Source organism: Diadema antillarum, unplaced genomic scaffold (assembly GCF_040938485.1).
Source record: "Diadema antillarum isolate AM-2024a unplaced genomic scaffold, OU_Dant_1.0 seq00000652_RagTag, whole genome shotgun sequence".
NCBI lineage: Eukaryota > Metazoa > Echinodermata > Echinoidea > Diadematoida > Diadematidae > Diadema > Diadema antillarum.
In genome coordinates this window covers 391640-411114 of record NW_027271565.1, presented here as the reverse complement: position 1 = coordinate 411114, position 19475 = coordinate 391640, and the positions used below count along the sequence as shown (strand labels likewise).

The 19475-nt window shown below is 40.8% G+C and overlaps 1 protein-coding gene across 1 annotated transcript in view; it reads right to left on the bottom strand.

Annotated features, from left to right (window-relative positions):
- Positions 1-19122, bottom strand: part of LOC139736550 (uncharacterized) — an 87408-nt gene extending 68286 nt beyond the window's left edge. The window contains exon 1 of the mRNA XM_071647300.1: positions 16732-19122. Within this exon, the coding sequence (XP_071503401.1) occupies positions 16732-19122 (2391 nt within the window). The remainder of the gene's footprint in view (positions 1-16731) is intronic.
- Positions 19123-19475: the final 353 nt, after the last annotated feature.

The following is a 19475-nucleotide window of genomic DNA, read 5'->3' as shown; positions in this document are numbered from 1 at the left end:
TAAAAACTGTTGTGTACTGTTTGCATACATCTCATCTGAGCATCATTTCCATTACAAAAATAGTCTAAACGGTCTCAAGGAGGCTGTTAAAATAGACGGTTTACATATTATTATGTCGGCAGTATTTTTGGCGACCATGGTTGATTAGACCCACTATAGACAGTATGCTGTATTACGTGTTTGAACAGTCTTTGTGCATGGCGGTTGAGCATAATTACGCAGGGAGCCACGGCAGAGGTCTCGGCTGAAACATTATACACCTGCCAAATTAGCTCCATATTAGATGTCAGTTTTGGCCGCGCGCTCAGAGATGGTAGCTATTGCGCTACTCTGAAATCCAATTCTTGAAATGTTCTGCGCATTTAACTGATTTTCTCTCCTTTTCCGGATATTATATCATATCCCTGCCTTGCTGAAGGAAACTGCAATAATCCATCGTCCAACAGAGAAGTAGCCCATGTAAAGCAAGTTAAATATCCCCGATTCCCCTTCCCCATATTTCTGACACAGAAACACTACTTCTGTCTTGAATACGGTATACTAAACCGTAGAGATATAGGGCGTACGTACTACTGCAGTAATATTATATCTATATGATTCAAACATCAGTAATAATAAAATTATGGACTCCTTGCAGTTTCACTATATTCACCAGAATAAAGACTGCGGTCGGGTCATACATGATGTGGGCATGCATCCAACATTGTGATGTGTAGTTGAATAAAATAAGAATTGACCAAAAATATTCATTCTGTTTATACGATGCACACACATGCATGACTACAGGGATCCACAATGTAACACCCTGTCAAATATTGTGGGTTGAGCGGCGCTGCATTACCGCTTTGCGTGCCCTGTCAATGTTTACATTCCACAGTGCACTGTCAACAGATTACAGGTTCTGCCCCTATGCCGTGAGCCTACCACAGGCACGTATGTACAGGACATGTTTATGTGTGTTGACTACGCTGTCTGTGTGTTCGTGTATGTGTGTGTCGACACACACAATAAATGAACGCAGTATGATCGAATCACGCATGCATAATTAGAATATGAGCATAGGGAAATATCTCCACGAGTGTTGCATGAAATTCCTCTTTGTTGTATTTTATGGTCATTTGTCAAAATTTCCAACATTTATGATTATTCAACATGTAGAATATTGTCTTTTGACTGTCGATCTGAGACGTTCTGGGGAGAGTAAATACATGTTTACTCAATTTGGTGGAATACATACAGCTATAATACAACTTGTAGTATATCAAAGCTTCAAACATGTTCAGAGTGCTGCGGGCGAGGGCAAGCAGGGTTACGGTTATCTTGTGTGGTTTGTTGACATTTCACAAGTATCTGAGGAATGCGTTTGTTTATCTTTTGAAATCCTGACACAACATGCACAAGACAACACTTCCTTGGTACTTCACTCAAAACGTTAAAAAACGGCATTATCAGCCAGTCTAAAGTCTGCATCAAAATGAACTCAACGGGTTTTTGTTTGTTTGTTTGTTTGTTGTTGTTTTTACAGCAGTAATTACACCAATCGTATAAATTGTCAAACTCTCACCTCATTATCAAAATTAACTGTCGATGCAAACTCCTTTAGATGGCTAAAGTATCTATCATCAGTTATGTCAGCACATATTTGGATATGTTAATTCCCTTGTTCTTTTTCTATTATGGGCCTAGTATATCACATGATTGTATTTTTGCTATTTGTTTAGGTTGAAAAAATAAATGAAATCAAATCAAAGCAGCCAAAAATGTCTAAAATTATGTTGAAGTAGGCTTATTGTTTTGGAGAAGACACCGTTCAACTTCATTTTCATCATGCGATACATCAAAACTATCGAGTTTTCCTCTATTTTTCCCATAAAAAATACAAAAAGATTCATTCTTGAGAAATTGGCATACATCAGTTGTATTCAAGGTGGTAGATGTTGAATTCCCTGCATTAAATTTAGTGACTCGTCTGGGTATATCTACGCGAACAAAGCAGACATTTTGCGGGTATTTTCTCCATGAAAAACCATACAGCTCAAAGGATCAGTATAACCATAGTAGGCCCGTGTAATACAAAAAGAAGACCAAAATATACGAGAATGGAACACTACTATGTCTGGCAAGTGTTTGGTGATCTTGGACAAGCGATTCGGGTAACCATGAGTTTTCGTATGTAGGGAATGCTACGTAATGAATCATCAAACACATGAGGTTTGAATATTATGCTATACGCGAAAGATCTACAAACCTGACCGATGTGTTCACAGTATACAAATCATAGGGCCTATGCATACCCATAGGGTTTAGCAAATATACTTGCTCAAAGCAAAATCTAGCTCGAGATTTCACCGAAACTTGTCCAAAATAGAAAAAGAGATATGCTTGTATGCATCCTGCATTTCAGCTGAAAGCGAGTCAGATATAGCGAATGATCCAAATAGCAATTCCTCAAAAACATTAGGTTGATTACATTACTCAATTGCCAGACCTGGCTATACTAGGAGTGTTGAGACAGCATGGTGCGTGTTATTGCACTCCTCTCTGCTGTAGCCTGTCATAGAAGAGCTATACAGACACACTCGTGCATTCGAAATTTCTATTATTATCATCTTTTGTCGACATCATGTCGTCTTGTTATGGTGACCTAACCTACTTCTGTCATGTTTGGTCTTTTTTATTTAGCAAGTAACAGAGATAATAAAAGGCGTTTCATAAACAACATGATTCACCACTCGTATCATTGTGTGAAACAGAAACAGTTCAAAGAGGAACCTTATAACTTGCTTTCCTGTTTTTGTTCAGTGTGTGTATAAAGACGGTAGGACTATTCCAACATTCGACGAATTCTTCCATAGCTACTTCCTCGACAGAAACCCAACAAAAATATAGAATTAAAACAACATGTGTGTAGCCGAGTATTTTGTTCGATGGAGAGGGCTGGATCTCTCAATAGGCCTAATTAAAAAGAAATGCAATCACTATCCTTCGACTGCAAGATGAGGCAGTTCGTTCTACATCTAAAAACTGCGCTCACTCTGTAAGAGTGAGAACGCGATCAATGGCTTTCTCATCATTCTGCTTAGTCACATCGTCTGCTCGATCCGAGACGTGTGTGGGCTTTTCGAGGACACCATATCTCGTCAGAATATCTCGAGACTCGGCTAATTAGAAGCCGACATCTATACGAGACCGCCTTGACAAACCGATTGAAAAATACCAGCCGATAACACATCATACTGAAACGAATAGACACACGCACAACACACACACACGCAAGCACATCACATCTGAACACACATTGACTTGTACGGAACTATATACCTACATGTAGCCTTTATGGTTTCCCCTAATAATCCCACGAGGTTTTCTCCTGTTGTATTTTATGCCCCGCAGCCAAAATGAAGGCGATCATTGTTGTAGATAATGTATCACTCCGTTCTCTGTGCCGTACAAATGAATGTATGTACCCATCGTAATTTTGCGCATTATATTCATACACCAATCATGTACGTATCATCCCTGCTGATGGAACTTGAATGAATGTCAAAACTCGATTAAGAGCGTTTATTACGTACGTGAATATGGTTCAAATTTGCCTTAATGAATTATTCTATATTGTGGACTATCACATTTATGTATGTGGAAGTTAATGTTGAAAATCCACGCCCAAGAGAAGGGAAGAGCGTTAAGTATGTTATTATCATAATACATGGATCACAATGATTGTCACATTGCCCTGCATAGAGAATACAATAATTCCCTACCCAGCTGCCATCGCATTACCAATTAATGGGTTTGAAGCAAGGAACGGTTAATTGGTACTCTCCAAGAACACTTACTTGCATTTTGTAAATGTATCACCTGTAACCTATGATAATGATTTTAATCATGCCTGCAATACCAACACATGTTTTGAGCTTAATATCTATACGCTATAAGGCGTGCCATCACAGAAATCATCCACGTCGGTTTCACACACTATGGAGTAGAAAACGCGAAAGCAAGATGAATGAATAGCGCCCACCATGTCATATAGCAAGACAGAACCTTCTATACGCTGCTCCTCCCCCATTACGTTCCGATCTCCCAAAGATGTTAAGCCCACGTAGATGGTATAACCCATTTGGGACAGTGCACGGCTGGAGTGTTACACCATATGGTATACCCATGGCGCCTTCCCAGATCTGTGTTTCTCGCTTCCACCTGTGTGTGACAGATGCGTGTGTTTATGGGGCACGTCAACTGCCGCACACTCAATGGGGAATTTCGCTTTTTGCTCCTTAGCAAGGAGGCTCGTGGCATCATATTACCAGGATATGTCTACAGTGCTAAATTAGTCTCATGTACAGGCGCTGATATCTATTTTCACTTATCTTTATTTTTACGTAAAGTGTTGAATGTATCCTTCTACTGTATGTGCCTATAACAGCTGGTATTGATGATCAGTGTGTGATTTCGTATTTTGTCCCATTTTTTTTTTTTTTTTTTTTATCGCGGTACAATTCTGTCAGCGGTAATCGGGTGTTTTCATTTTCAAGGACACACACTGTAGGGGGCGCAAACATGATTGTCTGTCTGTCTGTCTGTCTACCTGCCACTCTGCCCCCCCCCCCCCCCCCCCATGCAATTACACTTGAGGCTTTATCACAAAGCTGGGACTTGCCACGTTGACGCTGAATGCCATCTAGATATGCAGATATAAAGTCAATCGTGGAATTAAGAGGATTCGGAGCTTGCAAAAACATCATGGTTACACATGATCACCTGGTGTTGGAATACCAACTCTAGTTTGGATGTTCTAAAGTACAGTCACTTTCACAGATATCACCCCCTCCCCCCCCCCCCCCCCTCCCATCATTACCACCACCACCACCCATCATCACTATGACAACCTCCCAACTAACACCCACCTCTGGGTAACTTCACAACATCGAACAAGGCACTTGGTTTATACTTATTTGTATGGACAAAAGGGCACATGCGTCATTATTACAGGCCATATTGCATGGCTCCAATTCAAGATATCTATATATTTTTTTTCTAACATCCTGTTTTTCATCTCGTCCATCTACAAACTTAATATCTCTGTAGAAATGTCTATCACAGATAACAGAGTTTTATAACCTCGTTTGAATGAAACATGTTGACGCCGATTTATACGGAAACGATGATATAATATACTCAAAAATAGAAGCTCGAAAATAAGCTTGCTTTCAACGTTCGTTACATCGGATGCAAATCTCTCGATAAAAATAATTCTGGAAACAATCATAGTGAGAATGAGCAAAGTCCAGAAAGTCCTAAAGATTGGCTGGATTTCAAGTGAATAACATAATTATAACCAAACACGGATGCAATGGACATGAATTTGGAGCTGGTGCTTTATTTGTTGTTCATGAGACAATAAGGCTGTAGCTGATTTCCTCAAATTTCACCTCCTTCTCAACCTACACCTAATACTTACCAGCGTGTCATACAACGATTGTTTCTTATACTTGGAAAAACACACAATTCATGGGAAACATCTGGTTCTGTTTTCTTCCCTGCAAAATATTCCTCCGAAATTTATATGATCGCTTTAAATACGCCTAGAGACAACATACATCTCGTTCTGCAGTGGGCTATGTGATATTGTTTTTTAATACCAAAGCAGGCGGGTTATTCATCAGACTTATCGTAACCTCCACTGAACTTATATAGGTCTGGAAGAAACAAAGTCTGTCTTGCTTGGGGTTTTCTTCTATTCTTTCTACCCGTTGACCTTAAGGTGACCTGCGAATAACAGGACATCCTACTCAAATTAAGCATGAATCCCTTCTCCTGCTCAGCATCCTTTGTTTGCTGAGAGAGAAAAGTTCGTTGCAACAAAAGGACGAAGGTCAAGCTGTGAGAGAAAACCTCGAGATTGGTACACTATCCCTTCGCAGGAGTCAAAAGTACATCAAGACAGTAGCAGCCTCCACAAAGACGTGATGAGTCAACCAATCTACATTCCTGACAGACAGCACTTCGTCTTCTTTTGTCGGGTTAACGCCATAAGCTCGTGATTCATTCTGGGATAAATGATCTGCGGAGATATCACGCATTTCATTGTGAAACAATCGTCTAACATGCATGCATGCCGCGTCTTTAGCTTACCCTCACGCTGTCATTGATATCACAGGGTAACACACTGTCGACGGTTATAATACAGCTAGAGAACTTGTCTCAAGAATATCTGATTCTCAATAAGGCTATGTTAGAAGGCAGATAAGCGTAAAGGGTAAAAACATCTTCATAATAATACAGGAAAACAATCATAATACCAGGGAAGCGGGTTATTATTATTTTTTTAAGAGTGGGATAAGTTATTGAACCCAAGCGCGCAAACACACACACATTTTCACTACATCTACATGTAAAATGACAATAATTTCTTTTAATATAATCACGTATAATTCATTATGCAATATATATTACTGCTGCTCTTTATACTGTTACGAATGGTAATGATAATAGTGGCAGCCCTTTTGGCTGCGGAAAGTGTCAGAAAATAGTAAAGAAAAAGCAGACGAAAATGTAGCAGTGGGTGAAGAAAATAAGTGGAAAAAAATAATTGAATGAATGAATGAATAAATAAATTAGTAAGTAAATGCATATATACATACATACATATATACATAAATAAATGAATGAATAAATAAATAAATAAATAAATAAACAGATGAAAACAGAAATAATTGATCTGTACAAGGTAAGATGTGTGACAACTTTGGCCCAAACACGCCAGACTACCTTCCCAATCTGCTTTCAGCCAGCAGCTATCCCTAACCAACACGTAAACATCGGTGCAGATGAAGAAAAAGAAAAGTGCCAAAATTAGATTTAAAATTCCCAGACATTATTAATTTAATAAATTAATCATTTGATTTCCTGCCCTCGTACATGTATAAAGTTGCCTTTTTCACCTTTCAACATTCCAGCACACCCCAAAAATGTTGAGCAACGTGTTCCACTTTTTTTAACATCCTACCATTCCCTTTGTAATGGCGACACATGTTTATGGACTGTAGTTTTATACAATGAAACATCGTCTCGGGAAATAAGAATACTATAGCTAAATACAATTGGTACCGGTAGTCAAACTCATAATGCGTGAGAAAAAGCAAACATGGGCACTGTCATTGAATCTATGAGCATGCTGTGTGATTTACAAATAAGGACATCAGGCGCAGTCGGATTTTATGGCATCATGCACCCTTGAACTGAATCAGCTTGAACAGAAGAATGGAAAAGATAATGCCTCCAGACATCTATTATGACGTGTATTGTTACGAAGACATTGAAGGAATATCCACGTATAATAGTCATAATACATTGTGTTGCAGGGTACAAGAATTCGTGTTTTTCACGCTGTTCTAATGAGTGCGACCTAACAGGGGTGAGTTCCCGTTAAATCCTAAACCTTGATAACGGATTAAAGGGTGTGTACAGTTCTGGTCGAGGTGAAGATTTAGCTTTTAACGTTTTGTGAGATATTCAGAAACCACTCTATGAGATGTCAAAGAGCATGCAGTTTTAAGGGGTATCAAAAGATTATTCGATGAAAATCGGTTTTGAAATGGCTGAGATATCCAAAAACAAGGTGAAACAAAGAGATACTAATAAAGTTGGGGCATGTCGCCTTTTATTATTAGCATTTTTTTGGATATCTCAGCCATTTGAAAACCAATTTTCATCAAATAAACGTTGAATCCTTCTTAAAATTACATGCTCTTTCATATTTCATAAGAGGCTTTTCATTATCTCACTTAGGAATGTTCAGAACATGAATCCCTACCTCAACCAGTACTGTACAGTCCCTTTAAGCCTATAATGACATCAGGCCCTAAGTTCCACATCAGTACACCTGTCTCGTACCGGGTTTAAGTTCTAATCACAAAGACTGAGAAACTGGCTGAATTTGAAGAATACTTAGACATCAGCCCAGCACTTGGCTCATCTCTAGTCATTTCTTTTTTCTTTCTCGGTTAAGCTAGATGACCCTATCTTGGAAAAAAAGAAATAAGAGTTCTATTCAAGTGTCACTTCCATATCACCTTGAGACATCTTTAAGGCACGTTTGATCCAGATTGGACTATGTCCGTCACAACATTCATGGCAAGGATATGTTTCTAATCAGCTGATCTCACAGAAGTACATGAGACGAGCTTGTTTTGCTCATGGCGTCATGGGTGGTCTGTTTGCATGTTTGTTTGTTGGGAGAGTTTCTTGTGTAATATATGTGTGTGTGTTTTTCTCGAAAATATTACGCACAATCCTTAACGCATGAATATAATGGTATATGTCGATAGTTTCCCCTAGGTAATTCGGAGATGTCAGCTCATACACAATAGTTAACACTCATCCATTCCTTTAATGCTTTATGAATCTATATTTGACATTTTATCCATTCATTCATTTCTTTACTCATTTATTTATTCATCTCTTTACTTATCTATGCCTTTATTTATTGATTTATTTCCTCATTTATTTCTTCCTTCCTCCATTCATTCGTTCTTGAATAATAATGACAATTAATAGTGATAATATCATCACCAGAGACCGGGAAAAGCAGGATTCGACACCTTTATCTTGTCTCTCACGATACGATAGGAAAAGATTTCTGTTCTTTTTCGTTCGACGACACAAATTTGTCATTCTAAGCACACTCTTTCCTTCCTCGATGAGGGATCATCTTCATAATATTTCCATCTATTTACATACCCATCGCGGTCATGTTTTGAAAACGATAGCATGTCAAAATTTGCTGAAAAACATCCCAAGCAGTGCTTAAAGGTGATACAGAGTTAATTGCATATCGGTCAGGAAGGGGCGGATATCTGGCGGAAGCCGTTGGTGCAAGGGGATCATCCTGTTATTTGGATCACCACTGTCATTAACCCGCTAGCTCTCACAGGGATATCGCTCAGAATTTCGCCGAAGTAGATGCAATTTCGGTGTTAGGAATACTATCAAAAAATATTTTATTCTAACTCACTAAGACATCCTAGCAGTAGAACTTTATTCTGTATTCAAGGTAACTTTATTGAAAATGTAAAATTCTTTAACATAAAAACATAAAAAACATCGAACAAAAACTGTTAAAATTATGGCATTTGAAAGTTTCACACGTTTTGACCGATTACCGTTGCAATCAGAATGTGAATAAGATGAGTGAGATGATGTTAAATTCTTTTCCTGGAAAACCTATCATTGCTTAGTCATTAAAACTTTGATCTGACGCAAAGACTCAATTCAGTTTAAAAAAGAAGAAGAAAACAAATCAGCGACGATATTTTACAGGTCAATAACAGACTTATGTGGAAAGTAGTGATCGCTGGTGATATTATTAGCATGGTTTTTTAAAAGTCTTAGAACGTGGACAAGCTGATTTCCGAAGATTTATTGACTTTTTTTTTCATTGGAGGTGATTGGTTGATCACGCTCATTGATCCCTGTCACGTTTATGACGTGTTGGATTCAAAATGGCCGCCATCGCTGAGCAAGGGAATATTAAAACGTATAGCCCACAAGACAGCAATAGGATGACACGATCACTATCAATATATATCTCACATCCCTTATATTATTGCTCAAACGGAATGAATTTAATTAAGATTAAAAAGAGGAAAGAAAATCCTCTGCTTTCGTGGTGAATTTCAAAAAAAAAAAAATCATGATGATATGACATGAAGTGGGTCTATTCATAGCGGACGAAGATTAGCTAGATCCCTAATTCTCGTGTCTTGAAAACAAGTGCATTTTCCCCCATCCGGTAATCTCAAATTTCTCTGCAAACGCGCCATACTCGGTAAAGCTATCACGTGGTCTTACTGCGTGAAACTAAATGTGTATTTCCGGTCAATAGCAAACACATCGCTCATGCACCAAAAATCTCCATAATTATGAAATGCATACATTACAGAATAAATATTCAACTGTTATTCAAACGTTTCATCAAGATCCCCCACCCTTCTCTCTTGCTCGTTTACTGTTTTACACGCGTATAATGTATTCATACACCCTACATTCATTTTCTTCCGTACACAAAACATATTCTACTTGTCTATTTTCTTCTCTATAATAGTTTATGCCATTAATTTTTTTTTCTGTAGCTATCTACGTATTTTGTCTCCATGTATGTGTTTATCTATGTATGTGTGTACAGTGAATCTGTCTCTTTATCTATCTATACCCACCTATCTTATCTATCTGTTTATCACACATCTTTCTGTATAAATTCATTCATAGTTTTGCGGAATCTATCTGTAAATATATTTACCAAATTGTTTTCCATCTATCTACCATAATCATCCGACCTATCTGTCTTCCTTTTGATGGGGGGGGGGGGGGGGGGGGGGGTTAATACTGATGTAGGCCTACCTGACCTGCACGTTCCGATTTCTTGCCGCACTAACGTGCACTGATCTGATGTACACACGATCCTGTTAGAATCATCCCAAGATTCCAGCCAGAGTTTGTCAAATTCGTGTCATCCCTTATTCACCTAGTCTTTTATATCAGGCCACATTGTTTTGATCAAGTCATAAATTAGTGTTACTACTGAAGATATTATAGGCACCTAAACATCTGCATTACACGAGAAGACGTTGATCTAAATATTAATGTATTGTGGCAACGCCACATACTGTATAAGATTCTTATCCGAGAAGGGCAACTACGTAAAGTAAGTGCATTATAACGTGCACTGAGAGAAAGTGAAAAACGACAACAAATAAATAAACAAAATAAAAAAAAATCAGTTCACGAAATTACAATACAATTTGTTGCGCGATTTCTTTCTAAACGAGGACAAAAATGCAGTATAGATATCGACATTATCATGTATAATTTCCCCGTTACAAAAAAAAAATTGTTTCATTAGCATATTTGTTTATACATTTCACAGTATACGAAGCTTGCTGTCGCTATCATTGCAAAGTACATTGGGATGATAATGAACGGTATAACGCTGTTATAATGATGAGTGCAGATTAGTCAGGTAGAAGGTCAAAGGTCGTTGGTTATGACGTAGTAAATTGATGTCGTCTCCACGACACCACGTACACTTCCACATCGCCAACATACCAGAGTTCCCTGTCCATTCCCCTCACTGGCTAAATCCGCAAATCATAATACTGGCCAGTGGGCATGGCGTGTATTTTTAGCATCACGGATGGGTCGGACAGACATATGTCAGGTTCATAGTGTGGCGGACTATTAGTTTGCCAGCTGTTAGCTTTTAATAATGACACCAATTTACTCCTCCTGACGGCATCGAGCACGTCTATAGAGCTATGGAGCGATTCATGACGTGTAATACTGCATGATTTAGAGATATCATAAGACGTACAAGGGCAATATATTTAATATCGCATTTAAATCTATTATCATTTGAAAACATACTGCATCGTATTATGTGTACAAGTATTTACTTTTCTATTACGATTATGTCACTTTATCTCATCATGTCATATGCCATATACCACCACACTATTGTGTGTTTGTGAGTGCATTGTGATATACATGACTATGCACTAATCTTGGTTATTGACTGTAACCATATTAAATTGGAGCTGGGATTATCTTTTGTTATGTTAGCAACATTTGATATTATTTAGGGAAAAGACAGTGAACGTTAGAACATTGTTCTTGTTTTCATTCAAATAAACATTTAGTCTCAGTTGTATCCATTGCCTCACAAGGTATTCAGGAAATTTGCTCATCAGACGAAAGTGCAAAAAAATTGCACTCTACCAAACGAAATTTCTCCTCTTAAAACAGCTTTGATTCATTAAATTATACAAGTCGAATTAGTTCATTACAAAATATTGAAAGCATTTAGAAAACTACCATTTTTTTTACCGACAGTGGAAGTTGTCGTTCAAATATTATCTATTAAGTGTTGAAATGATTTCCTCTAATATACGATGGTACAGTTAAGAGGTGACGATTATTTATGCTTGTTTCATCTAATGTATTACCTATGATTGTAACCTTAACATAAACGTTTTGCAAATGTATAAAATGAAAATTACATTCCCTCTATAACTCATTTTGTTGTTGTTGCTGTTGTTGTTGTTTTTTCAGATTGCAGTCAAATGTTTATTACTCTGTTCATTCTATACGGTATTCTTTCTCATCAAAACTAACTCACACCTTAGTCCAGTCTCGCTTTAAACCTCTTGGTGTAACATAAGTTTCCTGTCAATAGGTATGTCTGTAAAATCTGCACACATTGGACTCACTGGCATAAAAAGGGTTAAACCAAGCTGTACATAGATCAGAGTTCCTCTCCAGTGCTTCCAATTTCAATAAGGTACAGATGTCCGCTGCGATGACATGAAAAGTGCGGGGGTATCATTGACACCGCCTTATCAGGCTAACTCAATCAATTACACGAGTTGGGCGAATGAGCGAGGTGTGATACGAGTGCCCCCTTCAACAAGTAGTCGCAACGAATAGTCCAAAACAGTCGAGTTAAAATGAACAATTGTATTTATGACAATTTATTCTATTCAGTCGATTTTTTGTAAGTTTTGAATTTTAAAAAAGAATGTTGTTATTGCTAAGTTTTTGTGCACAAGAGCGCACAGTATTGCAAGGAATCCATTTCAAACCAAGACAATGATTTTGTCATAAACACTGAAAACATTAGTTTTTTAGTTTGCTTGTTTGTTTGTTTGTTTGTTTGTTATTGTTAAGTTTTTGGGCACAAGAGCGCACAGCATTACAAGGAATCCATTTCAAACCAAGACCACGATTTTGTCCTAAACACCGATAACATTGTTTTTTTTTTATTTGCTTGCTTGTTTGTTTGTTTGTTTGTTTGTTTGTTTGTTTGTTTACGAAATTGACTTGACCAAGTCGAAGGCCGTGGGGGGGGGGGGAGGAGGGAGACATTTTAGGAGGAAGATATGTCATAGCGATATTTGGTGGTGGAGATTGAAGTTCTGATACTGTCGTGCACGGCGGTGATGGAATAATTGGTAGTGGTGGTGGAGATGGTTAATAAGGTAAAAATATGATATTATGTGGTGTGATAGTGTCATTATCGATGGCGATAATATTACTGCTGGCCTTAGGGGTTGTGATAATGGTGCTTTATTATGTTGCTGGTGATGTCGTTGTATTAGTTTGCCTGATGTTGCGAGTGATGGGTATAATCAAGATATAAGCGATAGTGCATTTGGCAGGGGTAGTGTGCGTGTTGGTATTGGTGATGGATGTGGCAGTTCTATTCATTGGAAGCAATGGTCATGAAAGTGTCGATTATAACCTCCCTGTATATCCTTACTGTATTATATCCTCCATAAGAGAGATATCCACTTTCAAACTAGGAGTATAATAATACATTTCAGCGAATTATTTCTGGGGTCTACTGAGTCAAGACTACTAAGCCGTAGTGTCATCACAGAGAGACATATACGAGTTGTATTTCACAGGGTGCGTCACCGCCCTGGACTAGCTATAACCGTGATTAATGCACCGCAACCGAGGTACTCCCCTTGGCTGAAACAATGAAAACGAATAAAAATTCGACAAATCCGCTCGAAATTAGCTTCGCCTGTTATGGCGCGTATTCATTACACATGCATGAACTTTAAAGGGTCAAGTCAGGCCGATGAGTTATGATACTTCACCCCTTGCTCAACATCTCTTTCATTACCGAGTTATATTTAGAGCCAGCGCACAGAAATAAAGCTATTTGCCTGGAGCACTGTATCAAGATACTATAGTATTCGAAGTGAAGATCTCCAGTTTCAAAGGTCATGCATGTTCTAAAGTGAGAGCAATTGGTAGTGAAAATTGAACTTGGGTCCACTCCATTTCATTTCCGTGTGGAGCTCGGGGTAACCTACCATGTTTTTTGCGGGAAAATAGTGTGATTTCCTCTCTATAAAGAAGAATTACCAAAAGAATATCAACAATTTGCCGAAAGACGGTAATCATAGGATTGGGAAACCAATATGTCATGATTACAAACACAGAAATATCTGTCGTAACGCAGGAAAATATCCTGCAGACGTTGAGGTGTAAATTCTTGCTTGAACTAATCTTAATATTAGTGCATGGGACTGAGATGGATGTCGTTACACATCCATTGCTTTTATCTGAGAGAAGTTAATGTCCGCTGTATCTACTACATTTTTCTTGTCGATTCTTTGGTAAAACAGCAAGTTTGATGTAATATTAGATGAAAATCGCATTGGGTTTTATGGTTGCTTAGTATTCAAGTCCGGTCTGGTAAAAACGTATCTACACATTCGTGTTCAAATGTCTGCATTGTGAATACTTTCGTGGTGGCCATACGGTAATTTGCTCTAGAGAATTATGTACATTTCAAGCCGTGGCAAACAGATACACACGCTAATCTCTCTCGGGTATGCGTACTCGAATCCCACGATGACCATTAACATTATAGCTAACGACATCATAATACCGACGCAATATTCTGCCTCCACACGCTTTCCTAATTTGCATTCAGCCAGGATCAAAATGCGACCGATTAAAAACTTGTGGTGTGCAGAAAGCACAAAGCCAATAAGCAGCAGCTTAAGGCTCAGTGCTGGAGAGATATTAGCATGTAAATTAGTAATTTTTGTCTCTAAAAGTGGACGCCCAAATAATGTCGAACATAGCTCAGTTCAGACGAAATAAGTTTCCAATATTCGCTTTTAATTTACTACTTTTGTGACGTCATCCTGGTCAAGTGGAAACGGTTGGAAAAGCGAAGTCTGGTAGTATTAACTCACACCCTAAGCGTCGACATGTGTACGGTAGGCTGACGAAGCATAAAGCGTGATCGCGGCGCTGTAAATGAGCGCTGGCATGTTTTTCTGATGCCATCCCGTGGCTAATACGGGACATTACCGCCAACAAATTCGCCAAGTGCATTCAGGTCTTATCCTGTCATTCGTGCGGCGTTATCCCATCGGGTATGATTAACATGTGCATCAGACAACCGCAAGAGATTGCGCACGTTCAGTGTAATAGAGTCAATACAAACAGGTATAGCGGTAAATACCCACACCTTTATAATGCAACTCTTTTTCATCGTTTATACCGCAACCACGGCTTCGTCTCACAAGAATGTAATATAGTCATGTCACTTCCAACAAACGGTATGATGCCCTGACATAATTCATGTGGTTGTCGTGTCACTCCGTCTTACCCACATTAGCAGCCATGTCTTTACACAAACACTCTCACGGGCTCCGTGGATGGCCTAAAACGTATGAGGTACCATGGCAACGAAAGAGACAGATTTGAGTGATTGATCCTTGAAATGAAATCTTTTTAGGTTTTCACACGGGACACATGCATCACCATGCATGTATGTATGTATGTATGTTGCATTAATGGAGATGAATGGAGGGCCTATGTGTGTTAGCGTGTATGTGTGTGTATATGAATGCATGTGCGCGTGTGTATCATGTGTTTATGTATAACTATGTGTATGTATGTACGTACGAATGCATGAATTAAAGTGTGTGTGTGTGTGTGAATGTCTGTATGCATATATGTATGAACATGTATATATGTATGTATGTATCTATGTATGTGTTGCAATCAAGTATAGAGCAAGAAAGTGTTTCCGTCATTTGTGCTGTACTGACGTAACTGTCTACAAAAGAACAATTCCGGCGCTCCTGGGAAAGGGCAAGTAATTATTCCAATTTATGTCACGCAGAGTATTGGCAAATAACTTTACGGGGTCGAACTTTTTTCTCTCTCCTCTCAATCTCTGAATGTACCTCCTTTCTCAAATCAAGGCCTGAGTAAACACTCGATGAGGATGAGCCTATGAAAAGGCTCACCAGTGTGTGTAATTGCCGGTGTGAATTCTGGCGAGGAATTTGGTTTTGGCGTACACAAGGCATTTTGTTTGAGCGTGGCGGTACATCACACACAGCGATTGTTATGATCAGACGATTACGATTGAACACTCATGTCCGAGCATAGCAGCTACACAGGTAGATGATGAATGTATTCGCATTCAAAATGGCGCCATTTTCAGAGTGTAAACAAGCATTCTAACATTGCTTGCGGCAGTTCAAAGAGCAGGAACTTCTTGTCATTCTCAAGAACTACTTATGTGACTGAAATGAGGCTTCAACTACACATGTGTCAACACAGGAAGTAAATTATAATTACCGTCATAGAACGGTTTATGAAATCGCCGGATTTTCGGCCCACTCTTTGAGCACACAGTGTACAACTGAAAAATACTTCAGGTGGGACTAGGCAGACCCTTTCACAAAAGTAGAACTCATTTGATTCAGTCGTAATAGTTTGTTTAGCAATGATACGCAGACATGCTTAATTGTTTGAGTGGAATATGAATTACGCGACACACCTCTTTCTATCGACCTATTGTGAACTGTTGCAAGAGTTACTTTCTCTGTTGATGACAGAGTGCCGTGGTAAATATGCACACCAAACAATCCATATAGGCATCATTAGCTACATGATTGTCGAACCAACAGATTTATCGATCTCACTTTGTGAGAGGTGTCGTGTAGGGTGAGCCTCTGTGGAATGATTCGATTCGTGTGGAGTTGCACTGTAGGTAGAGGAACATAAGTACATGCTGTAAAAAAGGGACTGAGACAATGGTAAACAAACACACGTGCTTTAGCGATTGGAAAGATTGTGAACAGATAAAATGACGTCACAATATTATTCTGTGAAAGTTGTTTGACATACCTCTAGCCGTGTTTTCTCCAAGTCCCGCTTGAATTCCTTCCTTGAGGCCTCTGAATCGACCAGCTTCCTTCGAAGGAGTTGGTTCTCCTCCTCCGTCCTGGCTCGCTTCTCCTCCACCATCTCAAGCTCCTGGTGGAGGCGGATCGATACATCCTTGGCAATCTTGAGCTCCTGCTTAAGACCAAGGATCTCCTTATCCGTGGTCTTCTCCTCCTCCTCCGACCCGCTCCCTCCCGCCGATGAGGCTTTATCACTGGCTCCTCCACCTGCCCCAACACCTGTCGCTCCAGAACCAGCACTCCCTGGGCCCAGCCCTCCCGACCCCGCCCCTGCCCCCTCCCCTACCTGAAGCATCTGTTGTTTCTGCATCTGGTCCATCTGCATCATGAGGATCTGACACTTCTCCTCCCATTCTAATCGCTCCTGCTCGGCCTGCTCCACCCTCCGATCGGCCTTCCTCAGCCGGTACTGGAGGATTCTCCATTCCTTGGTAACCTGGTCAAGCTCGTGTTTGAGATCCCGGTATTCCTCAAGGTCCCCCTCTCGGACTCGGTCCGCTGCCTCTTCAAGCTCCAACTTTAATTCCTCTATCTCCTCGGCAAAGCACTCATTTTGCTCCCTAAGCTCCAACATCAACGCCTCCGAGGCCGTTAACCTCGCCTGTAGCTCCGGCAAGCTCCCCTCCCCCATCCCATCATCCGAAGCCTTGCTAGGCGTCGAGCTCACTCCTCCACTGTTATCCATAGCACGCACGCGTTTCTCCAAGTCGCCATATTTTTCCTCCCAGGCGCGTATCTCCTTCCGTAGCGATTCCACATCCTCCTTGTCAGCGCTCGCAGCTCCATCTCCCGCTCCTTTCGTCTCCATTTTGTCTAAAATTTCCTCGCTTGTACCCCTTTTCAAATCCTCATCTTGCTGTGTCACAGAGTCTTGGCTGGACTGTGGCTGAAGCCCTGAATCTGGGCTAGAATTTAGCTTTGAGTCGGTGGGTAGGCTGCAGTAGGTGCTTTCACTGTCCGCTCTCTTCACTACATCGTCCATAACGAGCTCGCACCGCGTGCAACTCACATCCTCATCATAATTATTCGGGTTCACGTGAATATTAGACGAGCGCTGCGGCTGTGTGTACAGCGCGGTGTGTACAAATGAATCGGCCTCCGCCTCGCTGTGTGTTCTATTCGCATTAGCATTTTCTTCCACAGGAGCGATGACTCGCTCTGCCTCTGATTCGCATGCCCGCGATTCCTCACCGGTCGTGTCGGCTTCGAGAGTCAATAATACGTCCGTGAGTCTGTCAAAGGTGGTTTCTTTATCGCTGCCACGATCGGGTGAACCGTTCGAATCACGATGAGGAGAGCTCCTCTCGCGGGCTTCCAGCGGCTGACTCTCAAAGCACGAATGTATGCGAATATTTTCCAAGCTTCGAGATCTCTCAAGGGAGAGGTCAGTTCCTGAGCCTCCCCCGCTCTCTCGGCGAGATTTCACCTCGCTTAGCCTAATTTCGTTCAATATTGATTCAAGGGATTTATTGAGATTTCGTGAATCGGTGGGTCGTGGGTCTAAACTGACTCGATCTGTGCTGCTCTCTCTCGATCCCATCGAGCCATTCAAACGGTGGTCGTCTCCGTTCTGTTCGCTTCTCTCCTCGTCGGCTCCTTCATCATAGTATGTTATATCATCGTCACACGAACCGAGCACACCTAGCGAGGAGAGGTCGGTGTAGGTGGCGTAGATGGCGGCATCGAAAGATCGTGGCTGTAAGGTGGCGGTAAACTCCGCCTCGCGCGCTCGAAGGCGGAGGTCATCGCTCTCGAACTCGTCCAATGCCACGCCCCCGTTCGACTCCGAGTCATACGTGCCCGCTGCGAAGCTAGCACTACTCGTGTCTGGAATCGATCTTGGCGTGGAGGTAAATAAATCCATAACATGATGCGGACTTGACGATGCCATGGCGAACGAGGGCGAAATGTTAGCAGCTGTTCTTCCTCCTCGTACCGACTGTCTGCCCGAGTACTCGAAATTCTTTGCGTACTCCGTTTTTGTCTTCTTCGCGTTGTTATTGTCGTTCACGCGGCATTCTGTTTTGGTGTGGAATTTTGACAGGAGCTCGAAATCCGCTTGTGCCGCTTCTCGCTCGCACGGAACCCCATTTTTAGTCCGCGTGGCGTTACGAGATCGCCTCCTCCTCTCCCCACCGTTCCCTCGCTGCTCGTTGACACTCGAAGCACTAATATCTGTCCTCGTCGTGACGCCAGACGTTAGCTCAACACCGCTTTCGAAGACTGCCGCGATCTCGCCCATGTGCTCTAAGACAGCGAGCGGCTTGGCACTGCGTCGACTGGCAGCGGCACCCTCACGCGAGGCCTGCGACGGGGATTCTCGTGCGCTCATAGCTTACAGCCAGAGGTGCTTGAGCAAACAACAACAATAAGCACCAGTGACATTCCTCGCAGAGCAGCCCGTAAGGTGGACTCTGAATCTTTGCTCTTTGTCCCGCTGTAAATCCCATTCGGTTTCACACGCATCTCGCGGCTATGTTCTCCAAAACTTCCCCCTCTATAAAGCACCGTTTGCACACTTGAGCGCACAGCCACTTTACCGGCGCCTACTCACTAAGGGTGTATACGAAATCCCCGCTCGTCTCCAGCAGGTAGCTCCGTAAGAAAATCTCGGCATGTCATAATATCAACATTAGCTCAAACTTCTTTTTTTTTTTCTCTCTCTCCCACGCAGTCGAAGTCGAT